This window comes from Halictus rubicundus, chromosome 11, assembly GCF_050948215.1.
Source record: "Halictus rubicundus isolate RS-2024b chromosome 11, iyHalRubi1_principal, whole genome shotgun sequence".
Lineage (NCBI taxonomy): Eukaryota > Metazoa > Arthropoda > Insecta > Hymenoptera > Halictidae > Halictus > Halictus rubicundus.
In genome coordinates this window covers 9,204,902-9,231,954 of record NC_135159.1, presented here as the reverse complement: position 1 = coordinate 9,231,954, position 27,053 = coordinate 9,204,902, and the positions used below count along the sequence as shown (strand labels likewise).

General features: G+C 39.1%; 1 protein-coding gene across 2 annotated transcripts in view; it reads right to left on the bottom strand.

Annotated features, from left to right (window-relative positions):
- The window catches only part of LOC143359335 (nephrin), a 331,551-nt gene that overhangs the window by 180,690 nt on the left and 123,808 nt on the right, over positions 1 to 27,053 (bottom strand). For both annotated transcript variants that reach the window (XM_076797228.1, XM_076797229.1), the window contains exon 3: positions 25,798 to 25,836. In XM_076797228.1, coding sequence (XP_076653343.1) covers positions 25,798 to 25,836 — 39 coding nt within the window. The remainder of the gene's footprint in view (positions 1 to 25,797; positions 25,837 to 27,053) is intronic.

Below are 27,053 nucleotides of genomic sequence, written 5' to 3'. Positions count from 1 at the left end.
AAAAATGTAATTGAATGTAATTGAATAGACGATTCCACTTAGAGTCCAATTAAAAGCCAACCTAGAGTTGACTAGAATTGAGATAGAAAGCAGTGGAATTTAACAAAATTGAATTAGAAGCCGGTATTGATCAGTAAAATGCAGTAGAATCAACTGAATATTTTTCATTGAAAGCAGTGGTGTTCTTACAGAAACTTCGTCCACTGTGTTTTTCTCGCTCGAGATAGGTCTGAGTGACCATCGACACGCCGTAAATCTAAGATTTCGAGAGGAACCTTTGGCGAAATCCGTGACACGGTCCTCCCATGCCCGAAAGAGCTCTCTTTTTCTCCCTTTTCTCTCTCTCTCTCTCTCTTCTCTTTCTCGAGAGAGAGAGAGAGGGGGGGGGACATAGTCGGAGCCATAATCCCCCGATGCAACATTTCTCGCAAATGTAGAGCTTACATTCCGATGTACTATTTCTGCAGATATTTTATCAGTTATTTTTATAGAATTCGCTCGTCGTTCTGCCGTCTATCCGTTCCCCGAGAGAATCGAACGCGCGAATATTCGTCGGCGGATATCGAACGAGTCCCAGGCAACCCGTCTCCGTCCATAACTTACCCTTTATACTAACAGCAAACACAAACGCGAGCGTAACAGATAAACTTTCATAGCCGGTGTCCTCGTCGCATGAAAAATTTCACGGTGTATTTTCTCCGCTGCTTTTTCATAGCGTCTCTCTCTCTCTCTCTCTCTCTCTCTCTCTCTCTCTCTTGCTCTCGCGTTCTCTCTCGTCGCTCCTGCCATCCCTGCGGTAAGAAGATTCTAGGGATATTCTAGGGACACGGTGGAAGCACGCGAGCAAATGCGTTGCACTTCACTTTTTCTTGTTTGTTGAATACTACCGAGCAGAATGAACTTGGGGATGGAACTTTTGAGTTCCGGGGGAAATTTTAAATTCTGCGGTCGAAAGAGGGTCGAGGGTTAAATAGTTGTATGCAGACGGATTACCAGGCAGGGTGAAAATTTTCTATATTTTCTATGCTCATCTTTTATAGCCTGTTACAAGATTCTGTGGAATACTCTCTTCACATTTTGCCGCGTATCTTAGGGTAAAAATGTTTTCGGAGAAAGTAAATTACTGGAGCTGGAGGTCGAGATTTCAGCATTCAAAATTAACCTAGATAGATTATAACGCGATTTTTTTTTCACTAAGTTACACGAGATTACATTTGCTATACTTTCTACACTTTGTTACAAATTTTATAAAATACTCTCTTCGTGTTTTAGCGTGCAGCTTAGGGTAAAAACATTTTTGGAAAGTGCAACTTACTGGAGCCATAAGTAGAGGGTTCACTCTTCAACATGAACCTAGATAGGTTATAATATGATTTTTTTTCACAGAGTTATACTAGATTACATTTGCTATACTTTCTACACCCTGTTACAAATTTGATAAAACACTCTCTTCATATTTTAGTGTGCATCTTAGGGTAAAAATGTTTTCGGAGAAAGTATATTACTGGAGCTGGAAGTAGAGATTTCAGCCTTCAAAATTAACCTAGATAGATCACCACACGATTTTTTTCACGAAGTTATACTGGATTACATTTGCTATATTTTCTCAACCCTGTTAGAAATTGTATAACATACTCTCTTCATGTTTTAGCGTGCATTTTAGGGTAAAAATATTTTTGAAAAATGTAACCTACTGGAGCCGGAAGTAGAGGTTTAACCCTTCAAAATGAACCTAGATAGATCATCACACGATTTTTTTTCATGAAGTTATACTCGATTACATTTGCTATATTTTCTCAACCCTGTTAGAAATTGTATAACATACTCTCTTCATGTTTTAGCGTGCATTTTAGGGTAAAAATATTTTTGAAAAATGTAACCTACTGGAGCCGGAAGTAGAGGTTTAACCCTTCAAAATGAACCTAGATAGATCATCACACGATTTTTTTTCATGAAGTTATACTCGATTACATTTGCTATATTTTCTCAACCCTGTTAGAAATTGTATAACATACTCTCTTCATGTTTTAGCGTGCATTTTAGGATAAAAATATTTTTGGAAAATGTAACTTACTGGAGCTAGAAGTAGAGATTCCTCACTTCAAAATAAAACTAGTCCGATCATCACACGATTTTTTTTCACGAAGTTATACTGGATTACATTCTACAAATTGAAAATTGTTAACTGCAACTATGTAGAATTTCGATATTAAGGATGAATTTAGTTTGGCCAGTGAAAGACTGATTCAACACAATCATTTAGTGACAGTAGTCCGTGCAGACTTACAAATTAATTTCTGCGCTGATAGTACGATAATAAAATGCTTTGAGAGCACTTCTTGAATCAAAGTCGAAACAGAAATTGACTGGATGAAATTGTTCGCGACTGAAACGTGGCTACTGTTGTCGAAAAGTTTATTAAAACAAATCCTTAGCGGGAGAAAATTGAATAATCGTTGGCTGGTAATGCCGTTAATTAAAGTTTTCGGTCGATGGCCATTGATTCGGAGCGCGGGAAGAACGCTCGCGCGCCCTACTGTAGCGCAGCTTTATGTTATTCGACTCTTTGACGAAGCTCGAGGGAGTTTTTTCAAAAGGACAAATTTCCGATTGCTGAAAGGCACAACAGTGACAACTATGCGCTGACGGGCTGTTGACGCAGATATTTACGCATTTTATAACGCACGCGAATTTTGATACACAGCAGAGCGATCGATAAACGTTAACTTTATTTCACTTTTTGCGCGAGGAAAACCGTTTCAATATTTTGTTTTATTTTTGTTGTACACGAGAGCTACAAAACAATAGGAACGTTGAAAATTAAGCTATACTACCGATGAAAAATTTAATTTACAAAATTCTACAACCGGAAACCGTCTCCGCGTGCAAACCGATATGGAATAATTATTTTGAATGGATCTCATTGTGCTTGCGATAACACATTAACAATTTCTACGAGTAAAAACACTTTGTAACGTGTTTCTCGTGCAAAACAATACGAAAGTATGTTCACAGTATCTGTAACAGTTACTGCAAAAAAGGAAATAATACTTTTTAATGCTTTGTACACTCGCCTTTGTTTTCTGCCACAACAAACATTCGCTTCGGTAGCGACTCAATTTTTTTACACTATTCTATTTGTTCCCTGTAAACCGTGGAAGCGTGAATTTGCCTCGCGGTAACTGTTTATTTTTGTGCTTCGAAAGCCAGACGAAGTAATTGTTTTAAATAAATTAATTTTTTGTCGTACGCGATATCGGAGACACAGGTGTCCTCGTTTCTGCTCCATAAAACAGTGAAAAAAAAATCGTACATCAACTCTCGAGGAGTCGTTGTAAAGAGGAGGCTTCAATTTTCAAATCTACGTTGCATTCGCTCACCGGCAAAAATTGTCGAAAGTTTTTCAAGCCGTTTGAGTTTGCAGCATTCTCGACGGAAAATTGGCCTTCAGTTTCCCTGCTGCTGGCATCGTGCAAAAATATCTTAAAGGAAAATACAACAAGCTTTAACACTACGGGCGTTAACCTAATAATATATTTAAGTTAAAATTATTAAGATTAACAGTCGAAATGACTTGCCCTTAATTTTTTCTTTTTGAAATATTGAAATTATAGATATGTCTCCGTGAGAAAATTTTTCAATAAACTTCTCTGTCGAAGTAGATATTCAAATTTTGTTGTCATTATAAGGCAACGTATGCTAGTTCCATTTAGCATGCTAATAATTTTTTAACATTCAATTTAGGTTTTAATCTAGGTTCTAATATTTTTAATTTAAAATCGTTAAGATTCTAAGGATGCATACGTGAGAAATTATTTGGCAAATTTATTTCTTTGGGTATATATTATTTTTAAAATGTTGCTAAAAATGTGGGCTACACGTTCACGTTATTTTTATAAAGTAATGTAAAATTACTTTTAGTGCTCCGTAAACCCAGTGTTAAAATGAATCCTGGCTCATGGTCGTCATGGTTGTCATGAGAAATTATTTAACAAATTTATTTCTTTGGGTATTTTAAAAATGTTGCTAAAAATGTGGGCAGACTCTAATCTAGTTCTACGTTCTAATATTTTTAATTAAAAATTGTTAAGATTCTAAGGATGCATACGTGAGAAATTATTCAGCAAATTTATTTCTTTGAATATTATTTTAAAGATATTGCTAAAAATCTGGGCACGTTCTCGTTATTTTTCAAAAGTACTGAAAAATGACTTTTCGTGCTCCGTAGACCTATTGTTAAAACGAGTCCCGGCTCATTTTCGTAGCATTTGTGGTTACTTAATGATCGCAATTTAAATAACAACGATATAATCTCGGTGTACAAAGAAGTTCCAATTATGGCAGTGAGTGCGGTCGAAGCGGAATTTGCGAAGACTATACCTTCGCGTCGAGATCATAGAGGTAAAAGGGTGTACTGCAGGCGGGCTGCAGGTACAAAGCAAAATCAATTGTAATCAAGACCGACGTATAAATCAAATCGTCGTCGTCGGGGGTGGAAAGTAGGGGTGTGCGGGTGGAGAGGGGGTGAGTGTACAGCAGGTCGCTTCCTCCTGAATGATTTGTTACCAGGACGCTTTAGGAACCTCGGCATAGTGTCTTTCTCGCTTTTGTCCCCACCTCCTTTCGCAACTGTCAGCACGCTCGAAAGCCCATTACCTCGTGAGAACCAGAGGGGTGACTGTCGTCTAGATACGACGCCGCCATCCACCCCCGCGCTCGCCACCACCCTTACACACCCGGCAGCCCTGCAACACAGAGCCTCCCGCTACACGCCGCGGGGAAAACTTCTCCCGTATCTTTTCAACTTTCGGCCACGAAGAAACAATATCCATTGCGTACGTGCGCCCCGTGATACGGAACGACACCGCCCGCGACGGATATTGCTTGCTACCGCTTTCAACCATCGAGAAAGTTACCTCTTTATGGCACCTGTCAATAGTTATTCCTGGATTTTATTTCCATTACACTGAACGGTTTAAGGAGAACTCTGCCTCCGCCGCCTCCTTACGTATTTTCCTCTTCTTCTCCTTTCTCCACGCCACTCATCCCGCTTCCCGGCCTTCTGCCGCACAGAATCAATCGCTATGCCGGTGTTAGGGCTAACGTTCTTTCGTTAAACCTACCCTCCGTCGCAGGTTTCTGCACGACGACCCACCTGCCGGACTCGGGGAGAATTTATTCTCCTCTTTCTACCGATCAGATATTTTCGCCTTCAACCCCTTTTGCAACCGAGATTTATTTCTACGAAAATCTGAATGTTTATTATTTTTCCATGACATAGATACCGTTGGATACCAGTTTGAGCCCTGAATCCTGAAATGCCAAATTACAAGTTATCAATACGAATTGTTACCGAATTATTTCTTTATAAATCTGTTGGTAACGTATTCGTGACGTTCTCCTGATTAAAATGAGCCCAAACACGATACAATTGGGATTATATTTACGCGTTTAATTCGTGATGCAAGTAGAACCTCCATTATGCGAACCGATCGTATCCGGAGTCCCCATTATGATTCCTCTGATAATTTCAAGTAATTTTTTCCTTTGCGAAAATGTTCTCCGAGGCTTCGTTACGGAGTTATTAACGAAAAACGCGGACCAATCGGAGCACGGCTACAGCAGACGGATTCCGGCTCGGCCAATGCCGACGCCGCGCTCAGCGCCACCTATCGCCGAGCCGGAATCCGTCTGCTGTAGCCGCGCTCCGATTGGTCCGCGTTTTTCGTTAATAACTCCTTAACGAAGCAACGGAGAAAATTTTCGCAAAGGAAAAAGTTACTTCGAATGAACTCAGGAATCGCCCCAGGACATCCGAATCATGCCGCGCGAATAACTCGTTTGCTATTGGTGATAGAAAGAAATATGTCCGACGAAAGTTGCTTGATTCGGAGTGTAGCATAATCTCGGGTTAATAGTTCTTTTCTGTAGGTGGACGCGTAGAGGACATATGAAGGTCAACTCCGTTTTTCTTAAGTGGATCGATATATTTCTTTTTGTATCGTCTAATAAGGCGTTTTAAGACACGCACAGTGACCTACGAGTCACGGTTATTTCAAAATCAGCAGTTGACCTTGAAAGATGAACATTTTCAAAAAATACTGGGATATAAATTTCCACAGAATTCAGTACAATTTTTATTGGATCTGCAAAGGCCACCACTGAGAATCAGATTTCATTCGATACCATTTTCTAAAGTTTACAAAAATTGAAAAATAATCATTATGCAAACTAAAAATTTGTCTATGTTAGTTACAAGACGCAGGCGCTAGACATTTGTTTCTCCTTTTAATAATGTTATTGAATTGAAACTAATACAGTTCTTTTAAATTCTCTTAATAATGTTTTTACTCTTTTGCAATTGATCTGTCAATATTTGTCATGAGCGCAAAATAAAAAACTATTTTTGCAACTAATGCAGACAATTTTGCATAAAAACCCGCGCTGACATTGCAAGCAGATTTGACCGCAAACAGGATCGCCATCGCGCTAGAGTCAATATTTTAATTTCACGTTCCGGGGATTAGCAAATAATTTGATGTAGAAACGCGTCGATTATGGTAATTGGGAGATAAGTATGTGTACCCTTCCGTCAAATTTCGGCTCGACTTGCGGATCGTTTTTCGCGGGCCGCCGCCGCGGTTATGGTTGTTTGCGATTGTTAATATCTACGAAAACAGTGTCGACGGTGTTTCATTATTGTTGATTTTCGTCGTTGTTTGTCAGGTAAAACTACCTCCCGAAATATGTCCCACCTGTTGCCGAACGCTCTATGTATCACTGTCTACTTAGAACCGTGTATTCATCTTCCGGGGATTACTAAAAAAAAAAGAAAAACGAATTAAAAATCGTAAACGATCTCCTGAACGGGTGAAAATTTTCTATAGAAAAAAAAAACGCTCGCTTACGAATGCGCATACATTAAATCGTTTCGGGATCCGCTTCTACACAGAACGGCATATGATAACAACAATCGATAATTAATGGTTGCACGAATTAAACAGCTTTGCGCCAATTAAATTTTCAGTTGCGATCCCGTCCGGAAACGAAATTCCGTAAAAACGATACTTTTCCGATTGAAACGAACGAGCGTGATTAATGCCATAATGATAGTGAGAGCAGCGTAAAATTGATTCGATTCGTTCCCGATCATGCGCGATTTTTGTTATAATATTCACTCGACTCGCGACGAGATTCGACCGATTCTTTGCGGAGGCGTCTTTGTGATCGAAAGGGCTTTAAAATAATAATTATGGAATCGATTGTTCCAACATTTTTTATCCGTCGGCTACATTTTTAATATAAAAAAAATTCTTGCGTGGAAGTGGAAGTTTGATCGGCAATGAAATTAGTTCAATAATTTCCCTCGAGTGCGTTTTTGTTCTTTAAATTATTATAAAATAATAGGTCCGAGACCGACCACTTAAAAATCTGCACTTAACAATCCCATCAGTCAAATTCTCAGTATTAAAAACGGGGCAACAAAAATTTTAATCCGTTTAATTTCTGTTTGTTAAATTCTTATTTTGCACAGAGATTCGCAGTTTAATCGTTTTACAATGATTCGACTGGAATGATTTCTATCACCAGAGTCGCTGTGGAAATGATTAAACAAATTAACGACGAGGTCATTCTCCTTCCCTATTTACCACCAACTCTAAATAAATAAACAACCGTGCACGGGAATGATTAGGCCAATTACGATTCAAATATATTCAAATATATTTTCACGAAAGGTTAGTTGCCCGAAGTTAAATCTACGTATTTCATCGTTTCTATCAAAGTAATTAGATTCGACTGACATTACGCCGAGGGAATTGTCACGGGGATTGAAAATAGCGCGTTCCGCGTCTCACCTTTCGTTTTCTATATTTGGATTAAAATTGGCTAAATTATAAAGTCGGATAATCATAATGAAATTTGACTGATACCCGTTCACCTTTTTCACTTGGTCACAAGACGATAAGGTAAAGGTTCGGCTGTCGCAAAAGCGGTCGATATTGCAAATAGAAATGGTAAATAATATTCGTCCGTGGGCAATTGCATCGAGCGTGGCGTCTAATACGCGAATAATTTGCGGACCCGGCACAGTTTATCCGATCAAATACCTTTTGCCGAGGATTAATGCGCTAATAGACTCTGCTGGAACGGTGATGCAGTTGCAGTGGGAAAAGTTGAAACTACTGTACACAATAGAGAGAACAAGATTGAATTAAAGCGTCGTCGAGTTATTGCTTCGGTCCGAATTCATTCAATTATTCTCTTCAATTATTTCGACCTGCTCTATTCCACATGATTTTGACTTTCTGGAGGGGAAAGCAACTTTGGAGAAAAAGTGGCAATTGAGGAGTTGAAAGTGGAGGCTTTGCACTTACAAATGAACTTGACTACATTATTCTACGATTTTTTTACACGAAGTTATGCTAGATTACATTTTCCATAACCTGTCCGAAAGTTTTCTAAAATACCCTCTCCACATTTTAGCGCGTATGTTAGAGTAAAAATATATTTGGAAAAAGTAACTTGCTGGAGCTGAAAGTAGAGACTTCACGCTTTAAAATGAGCCTAGTTGGGTCACTGTCAGATTATGTTTCTCGATGTTACAAATTTTTCAACGTGAGGCTCTTGAACTTGGACAATTCTAGGAAATACTATCCTTAGTTCTTAGCATGTTCCACAGTGAAACAGCAATTTTGAAAAAATAAAAATTTACCAGGGTCTGAAAGTAGATTGTTTGCCCTTTAAAATGAGCCTAGTTGGGTCACTGTCAGATTATGTTTCTCGATGTTACAAATTTTTCAACGTGAGGCTCTTGAACTTGGAAAATTCTAGGAAATACTATCCTTAGTTCTTAGCATGTTCCACAGTGAAACAGCAATTTTGAAAAAATAAAAATTTACCAGGGTCTGAAAGTAGATTGTTTGCCCTTTAAAATGAGCCTAGTTGGGTCACTGTCAGATCATGTTTCTCGATGTTACAAATTTTTCAACATGAGACTCTTGAACTTGGACAATTCTAAAAAATAATATCCTTACATCTCAGCACGTTCCACGGTGAAACAGCAGTTTCGAAAAAATAAAAATTTACCAGGGAATGAAAGTATATTTTTTGCCCTTTAAAATGAGTCTAGTTGGGTCATTGTCAGATTATTTCTCTCGATGTTACAATTTTTTTAACTCGTAGAGGCTTTCAATTCACGAAAATCGTAAGAAACGTTGTTCCAATTTCACCGTGAAACTTCAAAATAAAACAGCTTCGCAAATCCGCTCTAATAAAGTAAATTTTTATTCGAACGAATTTATATTTTTTTAAAATTTTTCAAACGTCAGAAGAACGCACATATTTTCGAGTGTAATCTTGCTAATCCAACAGAAGCAATAGTTTTCGCACGTTCTAGCGTGAACACTGGTTTCGTGAAGTCAATCGTGGAAGTTAAGTTTGCGAAGCCCTCCGCCGAGGATTAATGCGTTAATGGACTGGCACTGCGACACAGTATCCATGGGGAAAGTTGAAGGTACGTGTACACCGTGGAGCGTGCAAGATCGAACGAATTTCGTCGGACGGGCGGTATTCGCAAGCAGCGTTTCGGGAGAACTTGAACTCGGGACACAGGTGTTGCCTCTTTGTAATTTCGTTCCTCGTACGAATGAATAAATCTACGGGAGCTACACCGTAGATTTTCTCGAGGTTCCGTCGATATTTCCTTCCACGCTTGTACACATCGCGGGAATTATTCCCGCGACTCTGCTTTTGTGTTGGTTCAGTCCCACATTTTTACCCCCCCCCCCCCCCCCTCTCCCCATTCTCTTCGATCTTTATCCTCTTTTATCAGCGGAAAGTGCTTCGCCGGGTTTCACTGACACTGTTTGCGCCGCATTAGTCGCATTGTTACATCGTACATTGCAATCCTGCGCGCAGATATTTCCCTTTCCCGTCAAAAAACTCTGCAAAACGTTTAACATCTGTTTCAGAACAGTGAAGAAAATAAAACTATTGTGCGTGGATCGTGTACAATCCAAATACGAAATCCTTTCCTCCTTTAGTAATCTTAATAGATTGAAAACAATATATTCGGCTAAACTTTACTTCTGGAAACCAGAAATTTTTAATCTTTTTTTACGCAATCCTGTAGATTTTGGCGAGAGAATGCTGAAAATCCAAGTTTTAATCCTAGGAGATCAGTAGTTCAAAAGTTACGCGCGTGCAAAGATGCGCGATTTTCAGCGTTTTCGACAGGTAAGGGCGCCGCCATGTTATATATCGTCCAATGAGCGGAACCGGGAAAATCGCTCAAGTTTAAACGCTCATAACTTTTGAACTGCTCACCTCCTGGGATTAAAACATGGATTTTCGGTATTTTCTCGCCAAAATCTACAGGATTACATGAAAAAAAGTTAAAAAATTCTGGTTTCCTCTGGTAAAGTGTAACCACACATTCAATCAAATTCTTTTCTCTCGAATGCATAAAACTAGTTTAAATCGCATATCATTTTGAAATTTTTCTTTTCTTTTACTTTTTTTTAGTAATACAAGACAGTTCCAGAATCTGTCAGCCTCGGGGAAAGAACAAAGGTCGACGATAATCATTCGTGTCTTTTTCGTTGCACGGGTAATCATTTCTTTATCGTGCACGGTAATTGCAAACCGTGCAGGAGTTATCGGGAACGTCGATGCCGGGTTTAATCGCGATTCGATTTTTCCGTCACCGACGGATTTACTTTGACTTTACATTAGCCGTTTCATAGAAGTCGGATTTAATCCGTACGCTTCTTTTGTTTCGCGTAAAATGTTTCGTCCGTAACGTCGCGTCGGCACGAATGCCTGCGTGGACAGAATTCGCGATCCAATTGAAAATTCGCATCGACGGCACTCGACCTTTATTTCTGCAAGAAACTGCCGCGCTGAAAAACAATTTTCCTGCACAATTTTTCTTGGACCGATACAGTTCACATTTTCAGAAATTTTGGACCATTTTGGAAGAGTCGAATTCTATTTCTGCAAAGAACTGCGACGCTGATAAATTATTTTCTTGCTATTTTTCTTGGTCCGATACAGTTCAGATTTTCCTAAATTTTAGAAGATTTTGGAAAAGTTTCTAATACTTGCAAATTTTATTTCTGCGACGAACTGCGACGCTGAAAAATTAATTTCTTGCAATTCTTCTTGGACCGATACAGTTCAGATTTTCCTAAATTTTAGAATTTTTTGGAAAAGTCTCTAACACTTGCAAATTTTATTTCTGCGAGGAACTGCGACGCTGAAAAATTATTTTCTTGCAATTTTTCTTGGACCGATACAGTTCAGATTTTGGAAAAGTCTCTAACACTTGCAAATTTTATTTCTGCGACGAACTGCGACGCTGAAAAATTATTTTCTTGCAATTTTTCTTGGACCGATACAGTTCAGATTTTGGAAAAGTCTCTAACACTTGCAAATTTTATTTCTGCGACGAACTGCGACGCTGAAAAATTATTTCCTTGCCATTTTTCTTCGTCCGATACAGTTCAGATTTTCATAAATTTTAGAAGATTTTGGAAAAGTCTCTGACACTTGCAAATTTTATATCTGCAAGGATCCACGGTGCTCGAAATAATTTTATTGCAATTACGTTTGCAGATACGGTATCGCAGACATCTACTGTTCGAGACTACTTTGATATTGCCAACCGTTGTTTAGATTCTCCCGTTGCGCTCGATGATCAATAATATAATTGCAGGATTTTGTATTCCATGCATTAAATGCTGGAACGTAATCGCATTACATTTATAACAATATGTTTACACGTCATTTCGCAGCTGCACCGCTGCGGTGCGCTGATAAAGCCAAATTGAATATATTTTAACGTATTAGGTTGGTCTATAAATTTCGCTCGCCATTTTGCGGGTGTAAGCAGTCCATCGGCGGGTTACTCGATCCGAATACAACTGTCGATACCGATTTACACTGTCAACAATTTCGAGCGTTGCGTGGCAATCGTCCGAATCAAAAGACCGTAAAAAACAATGCTGTTACTGCAACGGGAACTTAATCCTCGACTATCGTTGTTGACTGAATCCATTGTCAATAGATTATTCGACTGGCGAGTGCTAGTCTACTATTTCAAGGTCGGGGAAAGTGAAACAACAAAGTCGAAAAGACTTCTAATAACACATGGACTGGCCGTTATAAAAATATAAATTTTATTCGGATTAAATCGATTAAAATTGATGAAAATAAAAATTCTATTGGAGCGAAGAAAATCGCAAGAAAAGAAAATTATGACGTAACAATAGGAATTGTATTGGAGTAAGAAAAATGGCTAGAAAATTATTTCGAGCACCGTAGTTTATCACAAAAATCACAAGTAGTATATAGCCTTCCAAAATCGATTAAAATTGATGAAAATAAAAATTCTATTGGAACGAAGAAAATCGCAAGAAAAGAAAATTAAGACGTAACAATAGGAATTGTATTGGAGTAAGAAAAATGGCTAGAAAATTATTTCAAGCACCGCAGTTTATCACAAAAATCACTACTATCATAGATCCTTCCAAAATCTATTAAAAATTAAAAAAATAAAAATTCCACTGGAGCGAAGAAAATCGCAAGAAAATTATTGTTACCTTCACAACATCTTCCAGGAATCAAATTTGCAAGAACTACGGAATCAGCCATTACTGACTGTAAATAAATAAGTGGGAAAAGGGTAATTGTAACAAATTGACTGGTCATATAAATTTGAAACGTGTTTTTTTAAAAATCGTAGATATCTGAAAGACGATCGAACCAATTAGTATAAAAATTGGCAGAAACGAACCGACGAATTCATTCGACGTAATCCTCGCCGGGAAATTCGCGGTGAAACTGGACTCGCTTTGCTCGATTATCGTTCCCTCGATCGGTATCTATCGGGAGTAGTAGTAGCATACTGATATGATTGCCGCGTTTAGCGGAAACGCTGTCGAGCACTATGCCGACCGATATTGCGATCATCGACATCCCGATAGACGAGTGATCCCGAGAGCACGGCAAACATTCTCTGGCGGGCGTGTGTATGATTCTTTTGTGGCTGTTTGCCCGCCGACAGACGACCGTTAACGATTAATTAACGCGCGACGACGGCGCGGCGCGACGCGGAGAGTCGAATTCCGTTCGCGTGCCAGACAGGGAAAGAACGATTAGTATGAAATGTATAAAATGTATGATTCATTTCTTTCGTCCAGCTCCACCATCACGTGACGTAATGGTCCCGGGGCACGTATACCCGGACGCACGACAGTCATAAAACAATTTGACCGACCGCGACACCTAATCCTCGTGTTCGGTCTTTGGGACCGAACAACGGCTAAGCTCGTGTTAGGGTGACGGGGTGCGGGATTATAACGAAGTCGACAAAGTGCGATTAGAGACGGAGAGGGGACCGTGTACATGGTTCCATCAAAACTGCGACACGAGCCCGCAAATTGAATCGGTGCCATTTACACAGCCCTGTACTTCACTCGTTTCTGCGACACGGCGGTTATTCCAACACATACGAGACAATTTTTGTTATGTGTCAAATATGTTTCTTTGAAAAATGAATATATACGTATTATCGTATTATATTTGAGCAATATTCGCCCAAAATTTCAGCTGGATATCTTAAACCGGAAGGACGTGGCAGCCACTGTGCCAAAACCGTTTCTGTGTCACATCGACTACTGACACACTTGGCACATGGGAGATTTAACAATTTTTGTTATGTGCAAATTATGTCTTTTTGAAAAATTAATATATACGTCTTATTGTATTATGTTTGAGCAGTATTCGCCCAAAATTTCAGCTGGATATCTTAAACCGGAAGGACGTGGCAGCCACTGTGCCAAAACCGTTTCTGTGACACATCGACTACTGACACACTTGGCACATGGGAGATTTAATAATTTTTGTCATGCGCAAATTATGTTTCTTTAAAAAATTAATATATACGTCTTATTGTATTATGTTTGAGCAGTATTCGCTAAAAATTTCAGGTGGATATCTCAAACCGGAAGGACGTGGCAGCCACTGTGCCAAAACCGTTTCTGTGTCACATCGACTACTGACACACTTGGCACATGGGAGATTTAACAATTTTTGTTATGCGCAAATTATGTTTCTTTAAAAAATTAATATATACATCTTATTGTATTATGTTTGAGCAGTATTCGCTAAAAATTTCAGGTGGATATCTCAAACCGGAAGGACGTGGCAGCCACTGTGCCAAAACCGTTTCTGTGTCACATCGACTACTGACACACTTGGCACATGGGAGATTTAACAATTTTTGTTATGCGCAAATTATGTTTCTTTAAAAAATTAATATATACGTCTTATTGTATTATGTTTGAGCAGTATTCGCTAAAAATTTCAGGTGGATATCTCAAACCGGAAGGACGTGGCAGCCACTGTGCCAAAACCGTTTCTGTGTCACATCGACTACTGACACACTTGGCACATGGGAGATTTAACAATTTTTGTTATGTGCAAATTATGTCTTTTTGAAAAATGAATATATACGTCTTATTATATTATGTTTGAGCAGTATTCGCTAAAAATTTCAGGTGGATATCTCAAACCGGAAGGACGTGGCAGCCACTGTGCCAAAACCGTTTCTGTGACACATCGACTACTGACACACTTGGGACATGGGAGATTTAACAATTTTTGTTATGTGCAAATTATGTCTTTTTGAAAAATGAATATATACGTCTTATTGTATTATGTTTGAGCAGTATTCGCTAAAAATTTCAGGTGGATATCTCAAACCGGAAGGACGTGGCAGCCACTGTGCCAAAACCGTTTCTGTGACACATCGACTACTGACACACTTGGCACATAGGAGATGTAACAATTTTTGTGTGTAAAACTAGGCAAAAAAAGGAAAATCTGTAATTTAAATATGTATTGCTGTTATTTTAAAATACTGTACACGTTTTATTTTCCAGACGAAACTCCTGCAATCTGATGTTAATTCCGGCCAGCGTTTAGGCGATTTTCGTGCGCGGCGAGCAAATGAGAAGGAATCTGATTTTTCGAAGAGGCCCTGTTCGATGCAACGGACAAAGCTTCAAACGAGAAAGCTGTTTATCGCTGATTGTGGAGTCGCAGATTGAATGCAAGCCGCGGAAACTGCATCGGGTCAAGTGCCTGACAGGGAGAGCTCCCGAAATTAGGTTGTTTGCGCGGGATCCGCGACAGTCGTGGCCGTGCATGGTCTGCTAAAAATCTTTTCGAACCACTTAATGAATTCTTAATCAGCTCGACGAACTTTTCCACTAGCGAGAACGCGACGGACACGCGGCGAAAACAACAATAACGTTGGAATAACAACTGAGGTGGGTGTATAATGCTCGTTGTTTTCCTCGGTGGAAGATATCCGCCGCCTTTGATGTGCTAATTTGAAAGCGTGTGACGCCAAACAGGGCACTCCGTGGCCCACGGTCGTTCGTAAACACCTTTTCCGTCGATACCGTCGCCCGCAACAATTAAACAACAATTAAACAGTTTCGCCACGCGGTTTACACCACCTACCTAAAAATGTGCCGTTCTAGGGAATGTTTTTTAAGGATAACTAACAAGTTAAAAAATTCTGGACTTTTGCAGTAGTCTCAAGATAACTCTCCACTTCGTTCTCCATTGTTTCTCAGAATAAAATATTAATAAATTGCAGAGTTATTCGACGTTCTCCTAACGGCCTTTTGTTGGTGCATGATTGGATGGCCGCCATTGCTGCCGAAAATTGAATCGTTCGAAATGGAAAATTTTTTTGATTCTCAAACTAGAAGGTATTATCTGGAATGTAGCTTAGAATTTTCAAGAGATTTGTAGAACCGCGAGCGGTTTGAATAAACAAATCGGCTTTTACGTTGAAAAATCAATTTTATAAAATTTATAAAAAAATATTTGAGATATCGACAAAATTTTGTGGTACGTTTCAGCACATTTTAATATTTCGACTGTTAGTTATTTTCAAAACTTCCATAGAAATCTATGTAAATTGAAAATTGTATGATCTATGAAAAACTGATTTTCTGAAATTTCAAAATGATCGGCGCGCGAAATTTCGCGGTTAAGAGGTCAAAGTAAAGGATTTGATTAGCGCAATACCTAACCATACATTATTAGTCGGCTGTGAGTCAAACGAAGGTGAAACCGGCGCCATTGCTCTGACGCATATTAAGCGCCATTAAATTACGACTGGCAGATTGGATTAACGCGGCTTACGCTTATAAGCCGACTTGGTTTTATGAGCTGAGACATACGCGGCTCGCGAATAGTAAAACTGTATAATTCATCGACCGAAAAAGCGAATCCTGTTCGATTGTTACTGCGTTCATTCTAATTCTGCGATTTTAATTAACATGCCTCGACTCGCACATCTATTTCTTTAATTTTCATATGGGTACACTTACTTAAAAAAGCCTATTTACACTCTTTAACACTGAATCTAACGAGCTGATCACTAAAAGTGATTACATTACTTTATAAAACGATGTAGTAACAAGAATTTATTTATTCAAGTTGTAATTTAATTTTAAAATAAAATTGTAAAATATTGAATCTCCATAGTCCTTAATTAAAGAATTTCAAACCTTTCATTTTCACGGTTTTAAAGCATTGCATATATTATCATGTAAACGATGCGATTAACTAATTATTATGTAAATATATATAATAATGATTTTATAAAAAATCAGTTCCATCGGATCAATTTTGCTCTTCGCTGTGTTTTTATTTTTCAAAATATATACGTGTGGTTTATACGCTTCGGTACACTGTGTAATAACAACATAACTCAATTTACATCAACAGTAATCGGAAAATAATATTTTCGGTTTATAAATTTTGGGAGTTCTGAAATATTTGAAAATGCAAACATATGGATGCAATTTATGCTATGAAATATGAAGAATAATATTTGACAATTATCCACCTTCACCAAATTAGGGTCAAAAACGAAACACTAGTGAGTATCACTAAACAACGCTTAAACAATAGACACTTGCAATTAACCACAAGAACGAATGACAACTGTCTGTACCGCTTGAAGAGACACTGGCAAAGCATCCTGAGGAATGAAAACATAAAGCGGTTTGTTTACAACGACAACAAGACCGAAACAAAGCACTGTTGTCACTAGAAGGCACGAGCATGAAGATTATTTATGGAAAATTGGAAGCGAATCTAGTAACGTTCGTCGAAGTTATAAAACATTTACTGCGTTGCAAATGTATTTCAATACCTTTTTTTAATTGTGAGGATGAAAATAGCATTGTGCATGCAATTTGAATAACATCGACGAACGGGTATGGTGTGAACAATATTTTTATGCCGAAACCGTTGTTTGAGGTTTTTATAGGCCACTCGTGTATTTTTGCGTGTACAGCGAACGATCAAATTGTTAGAGCCAATTACAGAAATTGGCGTATTTTGTGTTGAAACAATCGACTTTGAAACGGAAGTTTAACTACCCTGAATATTGATTATTTTTTCATGAAATGTACATTAGCATACATACATCATAAAATGTGTAAAAGGGGCACATATCAACGATATCATTTTGAAACAACCCCTGACCCCTAAAACTGAAATGGAATGTGCAATTCGTTTCTAACAAATTGTTTCTTTATACATCTATTATTATCATATTTGTGACGTTTTCCTGATTAAAATGAGACCAAACACGATACAATTCGGATCATGTTTACGCGTTTAATTCGTGATACAGTGGAACCTCGATTATGCGAACCAAACTTCCTTGATAGGGGGCGATTCCTCTGGTCATTTCAAGTAACTTTTTCCTTTGCGAAAATGATCTCCGCGGCTTCGTTAAGGAGTTATCAACGAAAAACGCGGACCAATCAGAGCGCGGCTAATAGTGGATGGATTCCGTCACGGCCAATGCCAACGTCACACTCAGCTGTAACATCGCGCTGATTGGTCCGTGTTTTTCGTTAGTAACTCCTTAACGAAGCCGCGGAGAACATTTTCGCAAAGGAAAAAGTCCCTTCAAATCGTCTCAGGAATCACCTCTTTCAAGTACAACATTTTTGGAACACTCTGTATATTATAAACAATTTAACCTAAAGTGAACCCACTCAATTTATCTCACGAATCAATAAATATTTCATCTAACACAGTAATTAGGTAACCGTTCCAGTAACCAATCCCCCAATTTCCATTAATGCGTTCGGATAACAGAGGTTCCACTGTATCGCTGATTAAACGCGCAAACACGATCCGAATTGTACCGTGTTTGGGCTCATTTTAATCAGGAAAACGTCACGAATATGTCTGTCAAAGTTTAATTATATAGAAATAAAAAAATTTTTTCAGCATTCATCGGAGCCTCTTTTGGCGTCAAATAAGAAATCTAGGATGCGTCGTAATTCACGCGTTCGGTGGTTTGTGATGGTGGACACGGATGGGAGATATTTCTTGAGGTTAGAAAAGGCGGTTTTAGATGAGACGTTCAGGTGTGTCCACGGTATCTTTTTTTTTCTCCGTAAAATGGACAACATTTGAAACGGCGTCTCGTTTGATTTCCAGTCGCGCAGAAATTTTACTGCGGAGTGGTTGTCCTGTAAGAACGACGATCAGAAACGTGAGGAGCGTCGTCGAGTGCACATCGCCGGACGTCGTCGTCGGCGGTGCCGACAATGGATGTCGAGAATGTCGTGAATGTTTGCCGCCCGGGGCAACGAGACTTGGTACTTGAGGCGTCAGTCGAGCGACAATCTTGTCGTCGTCATCGCCGCGCCGTCCTTCTCATCGAGATTTGCTTCGTGAGGCGATTCCTCGTTCTGCTTTTTTCGAAAATATCCTCCCGCCACCGTCCCGAACCAATTGAATCGTCGACCAGCGTTCGCCGGCGTCGAACATTTCGAAAATTAACCTCGCTCTGCCCGCGAATACGACCACTTAACAAATTAGCCCGACGGTTTAGCCGAATTACGGCGCGTTTCTATCCGCTGTGTGAAAAAAATTTCGCAATTTCGTAATGCCCCACTTTTCCGGCCAGTTTTACAAACAATTAACGCTGCCCCTTTCCGAAATGAAATTCGCCGGGACGCGGCCCGCTCGTAAATTTATAATCGAATCGAACGCGGCCGCCGCCGCGCTGAATTACGAATACAAATCGATTTTTTCCAGCATTTTCTCAACAAAATAAATTAAATTAACGAACCTGAAATTTTTCGCTCATTAAAACGGGTCATTCATTTCGAGAATAGTATAATCAATTTCAGATTTTCAACCGAATCGCGCGATGACAGCACTTTTGGTAAACGAATTAAAATGGCGAGAATTGTTAAAATTGTAGAAGGACACGCTCCCAACCAAAGTTGCTCGTAGAATTGCACAAAGATACATTTTTCGGCTGCCCTACACGAAACGCGCGAAATTAGTGGAACTAACATTTTGACATTTTTCGCTCGCTAGGGTGTGGCATTCATTTCGAAAATGGTGTAAATTATTTAAACTTCAAAAGGATTCGTTCGCAACATAATTATTCGGAAAATTTCGCAATGCTGTATCACACGTATATTACGAAACATCTCTAGCTGCGATGGTAAAATATCTTTCAATACGCTCGAACGCAAAAATGTTGATATATCTAAAAACGGAATAGCGTCGTTTAACCCTTGGGCGAGTCTGAGGCGAAAAAATATTTTTAGCACCAGTTGCGTGTGCATAAAAAAATGATCTAGGTAGAGAAATGTATGGTTTTCTGGTTGAAATAGGTTCCGAGCGCAGGGGGTTAAATAATGTTTAAAAAATGCGTTACTCGCCTGACACATAAAAATTGTATTCGATTTCGAAATTATTTCCCGGCCGAAACAATTGCCCGTTGCATACTTCGTTATCCGGCGCGCAGGAATTTCCGCGAAACTCGAGTTTTCGGCCAACTTTCCCCGGCGGTTGTAAAATATTAGAAGCAAACGAGATTACAGGGTTAGCATGAAAGGATTGCAGGAAAAATTCCCCCGCAGGATAATCCGGCGCGTTTGTCGTTTATGTTCTCGTTCCCGGATTTCTTCTCGACGCTGACAACGAAGACGCGGGGACGAGACAACGTCTGACGACTGCGAGATTGCAGAACCTGTTCGCGAAATTAAGGGCAGGTGCGCGAGCGAGCATGCGAGCGTCCATTTATTCCGCGACCACATGAGGCACCCATGGAAAATTCAGCAACCCGCTGACAAACGCCGAGCCGATGCCCCGACAATTTCAGAAACTCGCGAAATTAGTTCGCCTCAACCGAATTACGAACTTCTTTCGAATTATCTCCGCCGTTTCTCGATCGGCAATTTTCCTGATTGGAAACCGATCGAATCAAAGACGGTCTTTCGGGGTAATCGATTTTACTTCTGTTTTTGATAAATTGTCGCCAATGTACTGGCTTGTCCGGAAAGCTTGTGCCGATTTTTAACACGTCAAGTGCCAAAAATAAATCTCAGAGACTCTCACGAAATCAGTGTAATTGAATTAGTCAAACCGAAACTAGAAATTTAAAATGTATTATAGGGGATGCTGTCTTGACCCTTCTGAATTGGTAATTCAGTAATTTTTCCAAGTAAAAATATTTATTCGATCCGAAGTTACGGATAGAAGTGTTTTTTGATCTCATAGCGATTCAAATCGGATGATAAAAAAATAGCCGGTGCACCGATCACTCTAAAACTTAATACACTTGTACATATATGTTTGAAGAATATACAGTAATTTTTTCAAGGAAAAATATCGATTCGATCGAAAGCTATGGTCAAAACTGTCTTGAGACAAGACCGTCCCAACCATAGCGCCCTCTTTCCCCTTCCATGAAAGAGAGGTTGGTGGGGGAAAGAGGCGTTTGAGGGGCCCCTAACGTGCCCATCACTGATCTACAGTCATTATTAATTTATAAATTGTTCCCTTCCTTTTTTGACTGAAAAATAATTCGATTATTAAATCAAAGAATTATTAAAATATGTGGTGGAATAAATTCGAAGAATCTGATGAATATTATTTCGGAGAATAAAATGCATGTTTTAAGTGAACGTAAAATCCCGCAAATAATTATTTCAGGCTTGCGGTACGGTTCTACTACTGAGTTAGGTTTTTTTCTAAAAAATAGTCGAGCTAGATCAGAGTTAATTAAGGCTCGTCCGAGCCCGGATAAACGGATCCGTGACCTCTCCCGCAGGATGAATAAGGGATGCCGGCTCTCCGGGCATCATTTTTTAAATAACATCCATAATAAAGGAGTTACGCGACATGTAAAGCTAGAGTAACTTTCAACCGAGCATTGTAGCACAAGTATACTCGGGCGAAAGTTCTCCACCGACAATTCCCTTCCATGGAGAATTTTCCTTCAAACAAATTACTGTAACTTTGCCGTACAAAAGGAAAGTTTGCAAAACTACTTTCAATATTTCCTTTCGCAAGCGGCGGAACGTTTTAATATTTTTTTTTCTGTTTTGCCGCGAAGGGGTCGCATAAAAAAAAATAACTAAACAAGAAGCTTGTGTCGCTTACAAACGCCGCTCCGTGTTTCGAGAAGCTTTCAGTGATCGAATTAATCCGAAATGATTTCCAAAAACATTCCTCGCGAACGTACGGAAGCCGAGAAACGGACTGTGGACGCTTTGTGTAAAATAAAATATTGTTGCGTCGACTGCGAGACACAGAAAACTCATGAGCAGTAATCACTTTTGTTAATAATTTTAATATAAAAAATAACGGTTTTTTTTGCTATGTGCCTTCACTTTCAAAAAGCTGAAAAAATGATATGTCAACAACCGTAACGAGATGCTAAAACTGTAAAAATAAGAACTTAGTATCTCATGACTTCTACGAGAAATCGAAATTTCCAAGTTTTTTCTATTTTTTAAAAATTCGATTTCGAAGCTAAAAATTCTGAAAAAATTCATAGATATGTGTTCTAATAGTTAAATTATGCCTGATTTTTTTCAGAATTTTCAATTGAAGAGGATAAGAGTAATTACGAAAAACCCTCATTTTCCATGTTACCCCATTTCTACCCCCCATGGCGACATATAGGGTAGAAAATTGGCAGAAAGTATTTTCTTCGGGTAAGCTATCGAATGGCCTATTGCAAATTCAATTTCCAATTCAATTTCAATTTGACCTCCCTATCCGGCTACACCCTTTATCGTCGTACTATCATTTCATACGAAATCATTATAGTGGTAATTTTTTTTTTATTGGCAATTTTTTGAGCATCGGGTATTTACCCAAATATATCTCTGCAACTTTTTTCGTCCTTCAAGGATGGCGTAAATAATTTAGAAGTTCGTTTAAAAAGGAATACCCTGTACGTAGAACGTTGTGTAAAATAACGTTGCAAATCCTTAGGCCAGTGATCAATTAGAAAATAAAGCAACTTCGTTTCGCCATGCTAGCCGCGACATAATTGTCGGACACAAAGAGAAAAGGAAGAGAGCGTGCGACAGTCACGCATGGACATTAATCAGCTAATGCTAATGCGAGTTTTTTTTTTGAGGTCAAAGCCCGGTTGGCAACAATTTAGCGAAGTTTTAACGCGTCACGCGATAAAGGAAACGTCCGTTTGATTGGCTGTGTCTGCCAGCCACATTGTTTTTCCCTCGGTACTCTCGAATTTGTTCGTCCGCAGTATGCTCGCGTTTGTAAAAATAATATAAACTTACCTTCCGTCCGTTTTTTACTTGGAATTCTCTCCTCTGTTTGCTAGACACATATCCAGATGAAGTTTCCGCGGCACGCGGAACCGCCACGGGAGAGAAGAAATAATATCAAAAACACTACTGTTTGATAATAATAAAATGTAACTGCAGAGAACACAAGCGTGAAACACTGGACTGGCAAACGAAAAACCGCTTGTACAGGGTGTGAAGAAATATTTGCTCTTGACTCCCACAGGCGTGTTCCACGGATCGATGAAGATCTGTTGAAAAAAAGTCGCCGCAAAATTGTTCTTGACCTTGAACCTCAAGGTCAACTTTGTTTTTTGTTCGATTGCATTCGTCGAGGGGATGGAAACAAAGTTGACCTCGAGATTCAAGCTCAATACTGCGGCAACATTTTTTCTACAGATTAAAAAAGTGTTGCGGGCATTAGATCGAAAATTAGTTATTAATTATTTTGTCACGGAATCGGGGCAACATTGCATCGAAAACACTGTGCAATTTCGCAGGGCGCGTAGGTGATTCCCAGAAAATCAATTATTCTTGAAAAATTGATTTAAAATGGTCCTTGACCTTGAATCTCAAGGTCAACTTTGTTTTTTGTTCGATTGCATTCGTCGAGGGGATGGAAACAAAGTTGACCTCGAGATTCAAGCTCAATACTGCGGCAACATTTTTTCTACAGATTAAAAAAGTGTTGCGGGCATTAGATCGAAAATTAGTTATTAATTATTTTGTCACGGAATCGGGGCAACATTGCATCGAAAACACTGTGCAATTTCGCAGGGCGCGTAGGTGATTCCCAGAAAATCAATTATTCTTGAAAAATTGATTTAAAATGGTCCTTGACCTTGAATCTCAAGGTCAACTTTGTTTTTTGTTCGATTGCATTCGTCGAGGGGATGGAAACAAAGTTGACCTCGAGATTCAAGCTCAATATTGCGGCAACATTTTTTCTACAGATTAAAAAAGTGTTGCGAAAATTAATTATTAGTTATTAATTATTTTGTCCCGGAAAAAGTCTCTGGTAAACGTTTCCGCGTGCTCGAACGGGCAAGGGTTCGTAATTTTTCGAAATTGCCCCGGGCGAATTAGCAGGAGGGTCTCTCGACGGGATGTTTAGCTAGTTTGGTTGAATTAATTGCGATTTGTAATTCATAAAGCAGCAAACGACGAGCACAAAGAGGATCGATCGCGAGACAGCTGCAGCATCTTACAGCGCTTTGTTATGCATACGGCACGAGGAAATTTTCTATGCCGAGTGGCGAAACGCCAGTGTAAATTCCCGGTATAAAGAACCTCTGGAGCCGGCGAGCATTAAATCGGGCCGGTCGACTGCCAATTAAACGATGCTTCAGCGTTTCGATTCGATTCGATTCGATTCAATGAAAAATCTGACACGTGTTTTCCGTGCTCTTCTACAGGGTGTAGAAAAAAGTAATGGTGATCTAGGAGCGAATCTACACCACTGGATCGGTGGACATTTGTCAAAAGAAACTTGCCGCAAAATTGTTCATAACAATGGAAATTGTTGTCAAAGTTTCTTTTACATTAAAACCTCCTGTACGTCGAGAGAAGGAAAAGTTTGAAAGTAAAAGTACAAATTCAACGGTATACTAAACTGCATGGTAATGACATAGAGCAATCGAGAAAAACGAATTACAAAATGAACAATTTTCAAATTTAGCGCGGCGCAACTTCCGGTTGTCCGAACGATTTCAAATTTGCCACGGATTATTTTTTCACTGAATACCAGGGCTACAACAAAGTTCAACAAAGTTCAATGCTCGAAAAACAAGCTTCAGTATAGTTCTAAATGGTATTACGCACCTAGCAGCATACAAAAGGATGAACTTTATTTAATTTAAGTTTATTGGATTTTTAACGGCATTTAGATTTAAGAGAATTGTCATTCGAGAATACCTTGCCTATGTCGAAGGCATTACATTTTTAAACCGCCAATCCTATAAAATACGTGAAGGTGGTAAAAAGATTTTCCAATGAAATTGAATCAGTTGAATAAATATAGTATTTACCGTCATACATTTCTAACATTAGCAAATACCACATATAAAGAAGTCAAATTGAACATAAAGTATAGAGAATATATATAAAAATATACAGACTAATTTTAGATACAACATAGAATCCAGTAATGGCTTGCAAAATTAATTATAAAATTGTAATTCATGTATAAACATATTTCTGGGGTAAACTGTGTATTTTGTTCGCCGGTTTTCTTGTAAGAGACCATCGACAAAGATTAGACATTGCATATTGCATTTATTTATGGTTCCTGGATAGTTACAACCAAGAAAATCAGCGATCTATTACTATTTCGAATTGTACAGTAATGTTTCGATATATGTGATAAAGATATACACGAAAAGAGCTCGGAAGATCCAATTAATGGCAAAACTGTTTTATTTTTAATTAATTCTTCACGAGACCATTACCAACGTGTTCGTGGCATGCTTCCGATTAAAATAAGCCCAAACACGGTACGATTTGCATCATATTTCCATGAATAATCCACGATTCAGTAGTATCTCCATTATCCGAACCGATGATAACTGAATTCTCCATTATCCACTTCGACGATATGACCCAGTTTAATTTGAAGCAATCATATAAAATCTGAAGCGAGCATACGCAACGAGATTCACTGTGTAAACCAGTGAACATTTAATCCAGCAAATGCTCCGCTGATTAGTTCGGATAATCGAGGTTTTACTGTATCGTGGATCAAGCACGCAAATACTAACCGAAATGTGTCGTGTTGGGTATCATTTTAATCAGAAAAATGTCACGAACATACTGGCGAGGGTGTCATTACAAAACAAAAATAATTAATAATAACAATCATCATTTTTCACATACATCGAGACACTACCGTAATTAGGTGAAACAGTTGTCAAGACAAAAGTAGAATAAAAGTTGGGAAACTATACATGGTAGCATTCATAGTAAAGGGTACACAGACAAGAGATCCGAAAGGAGGTAGAAATATCGAAAGTGTAAAGCAAAGATGCACAGGTGAGAGAAGATCAAGGAAGAGATTAGAGAGAACTGTTTAGAGAAAAGATCTACAAACTAATCCTAATTGCAAACCATTAGCAAACGAACCAACCTCCTCGGTAAGGCCTAGCAGAAAATGTTCGCGGGCCCCCTGGAACAAAAACATATACAAACCATAAGAAATCGGCCGAACGAAAAAGCAGCTACGTAATTCTAATAGCTCCTGTCACATATACAGAGTGTCCTAAAAATATTTAATATATAATTCGAAGTAACTTTTTCCTTTGAAAAGATATTCTCCGCGGCTTTGTCGAGGAATTATTAACGAAAAACACGGACCAATCAGAGCGCGGTTACAGCCGGCGGATTCAATACCAACGTCCCGCTCAAGGTGACCTTGTCGCCTAGCCTGATCCGTGTGCAGTAGCCGCGCTCTGATTGGTCCTTGTTTTTCGTCGATAACTCCACAACGAAGCCGCGGAGGATATTTTTGCAAAGGAAAAAGTTACTTCAAATGACCTCGGGAATCGCCCTTTTGATGTACATCGTTTTTGGGACAACCTGTATATCGTATGTCGCGGTGCAACGTGGTACGTTCGAATAGAAAGGAGTGCTGCAAGGATATTTGATTTGTTAGGAGTGTCAAGCTAATGGAGCAACGAAATCGAAACGGATCGCAGCGTTCCATCCGTTGCCATATCCGCGAGAACGATGATCCGTTTCCGAGATAAACAAGAGTCATCCTCCGAGAGAAGCTCTCGCCGATTTCGTGGAACCGAACCGAACGGTGAGGTACCACGGTGGGTCGAAAAAGTATGCGAACGCTAAATACGCGATTCTCGAAAAATTGCCAATATTTAAAGTTTAATAATTTCGTAAAGTCTTCAGTGTCCCAGCTGCTGCATCATGTAGAAATATCATGGAGGAAAATGAGACTTCGAGCTTTAGAACGAGCCCGGGCTTATGGCTGCGCTATTTGTGTTTACATCGACAATTTTTCGAGAATTGTTTAAATATTTTCTGGATCCGCGTAGAAAATACTGAAAACTATTTCCCGCAGATTCAAAAATCCCACCGGAAATATAAACGTCCTTTATTTCCCCTCCGCATATAATTTTTCATTACTCCCGCGAATCTGCGTTTGTTTCGCTAAGGCAATTTACATCACGGTAATTAAATTTAACTAATTTCCACCGGGCACATAGGTACCATTTATCCGTCCATTTTCACGGTGCCATGATCAAAGGCGTCGCCGGATACAGGAATTCGCTGGCGGAGCTTTCCGGGCGATTGTAAAAGCATCGTCGACTGTATCAACAATCGGGTCGTCCGAATGTAACGCCTAGAACGCTGTGCGTACGGCACAGT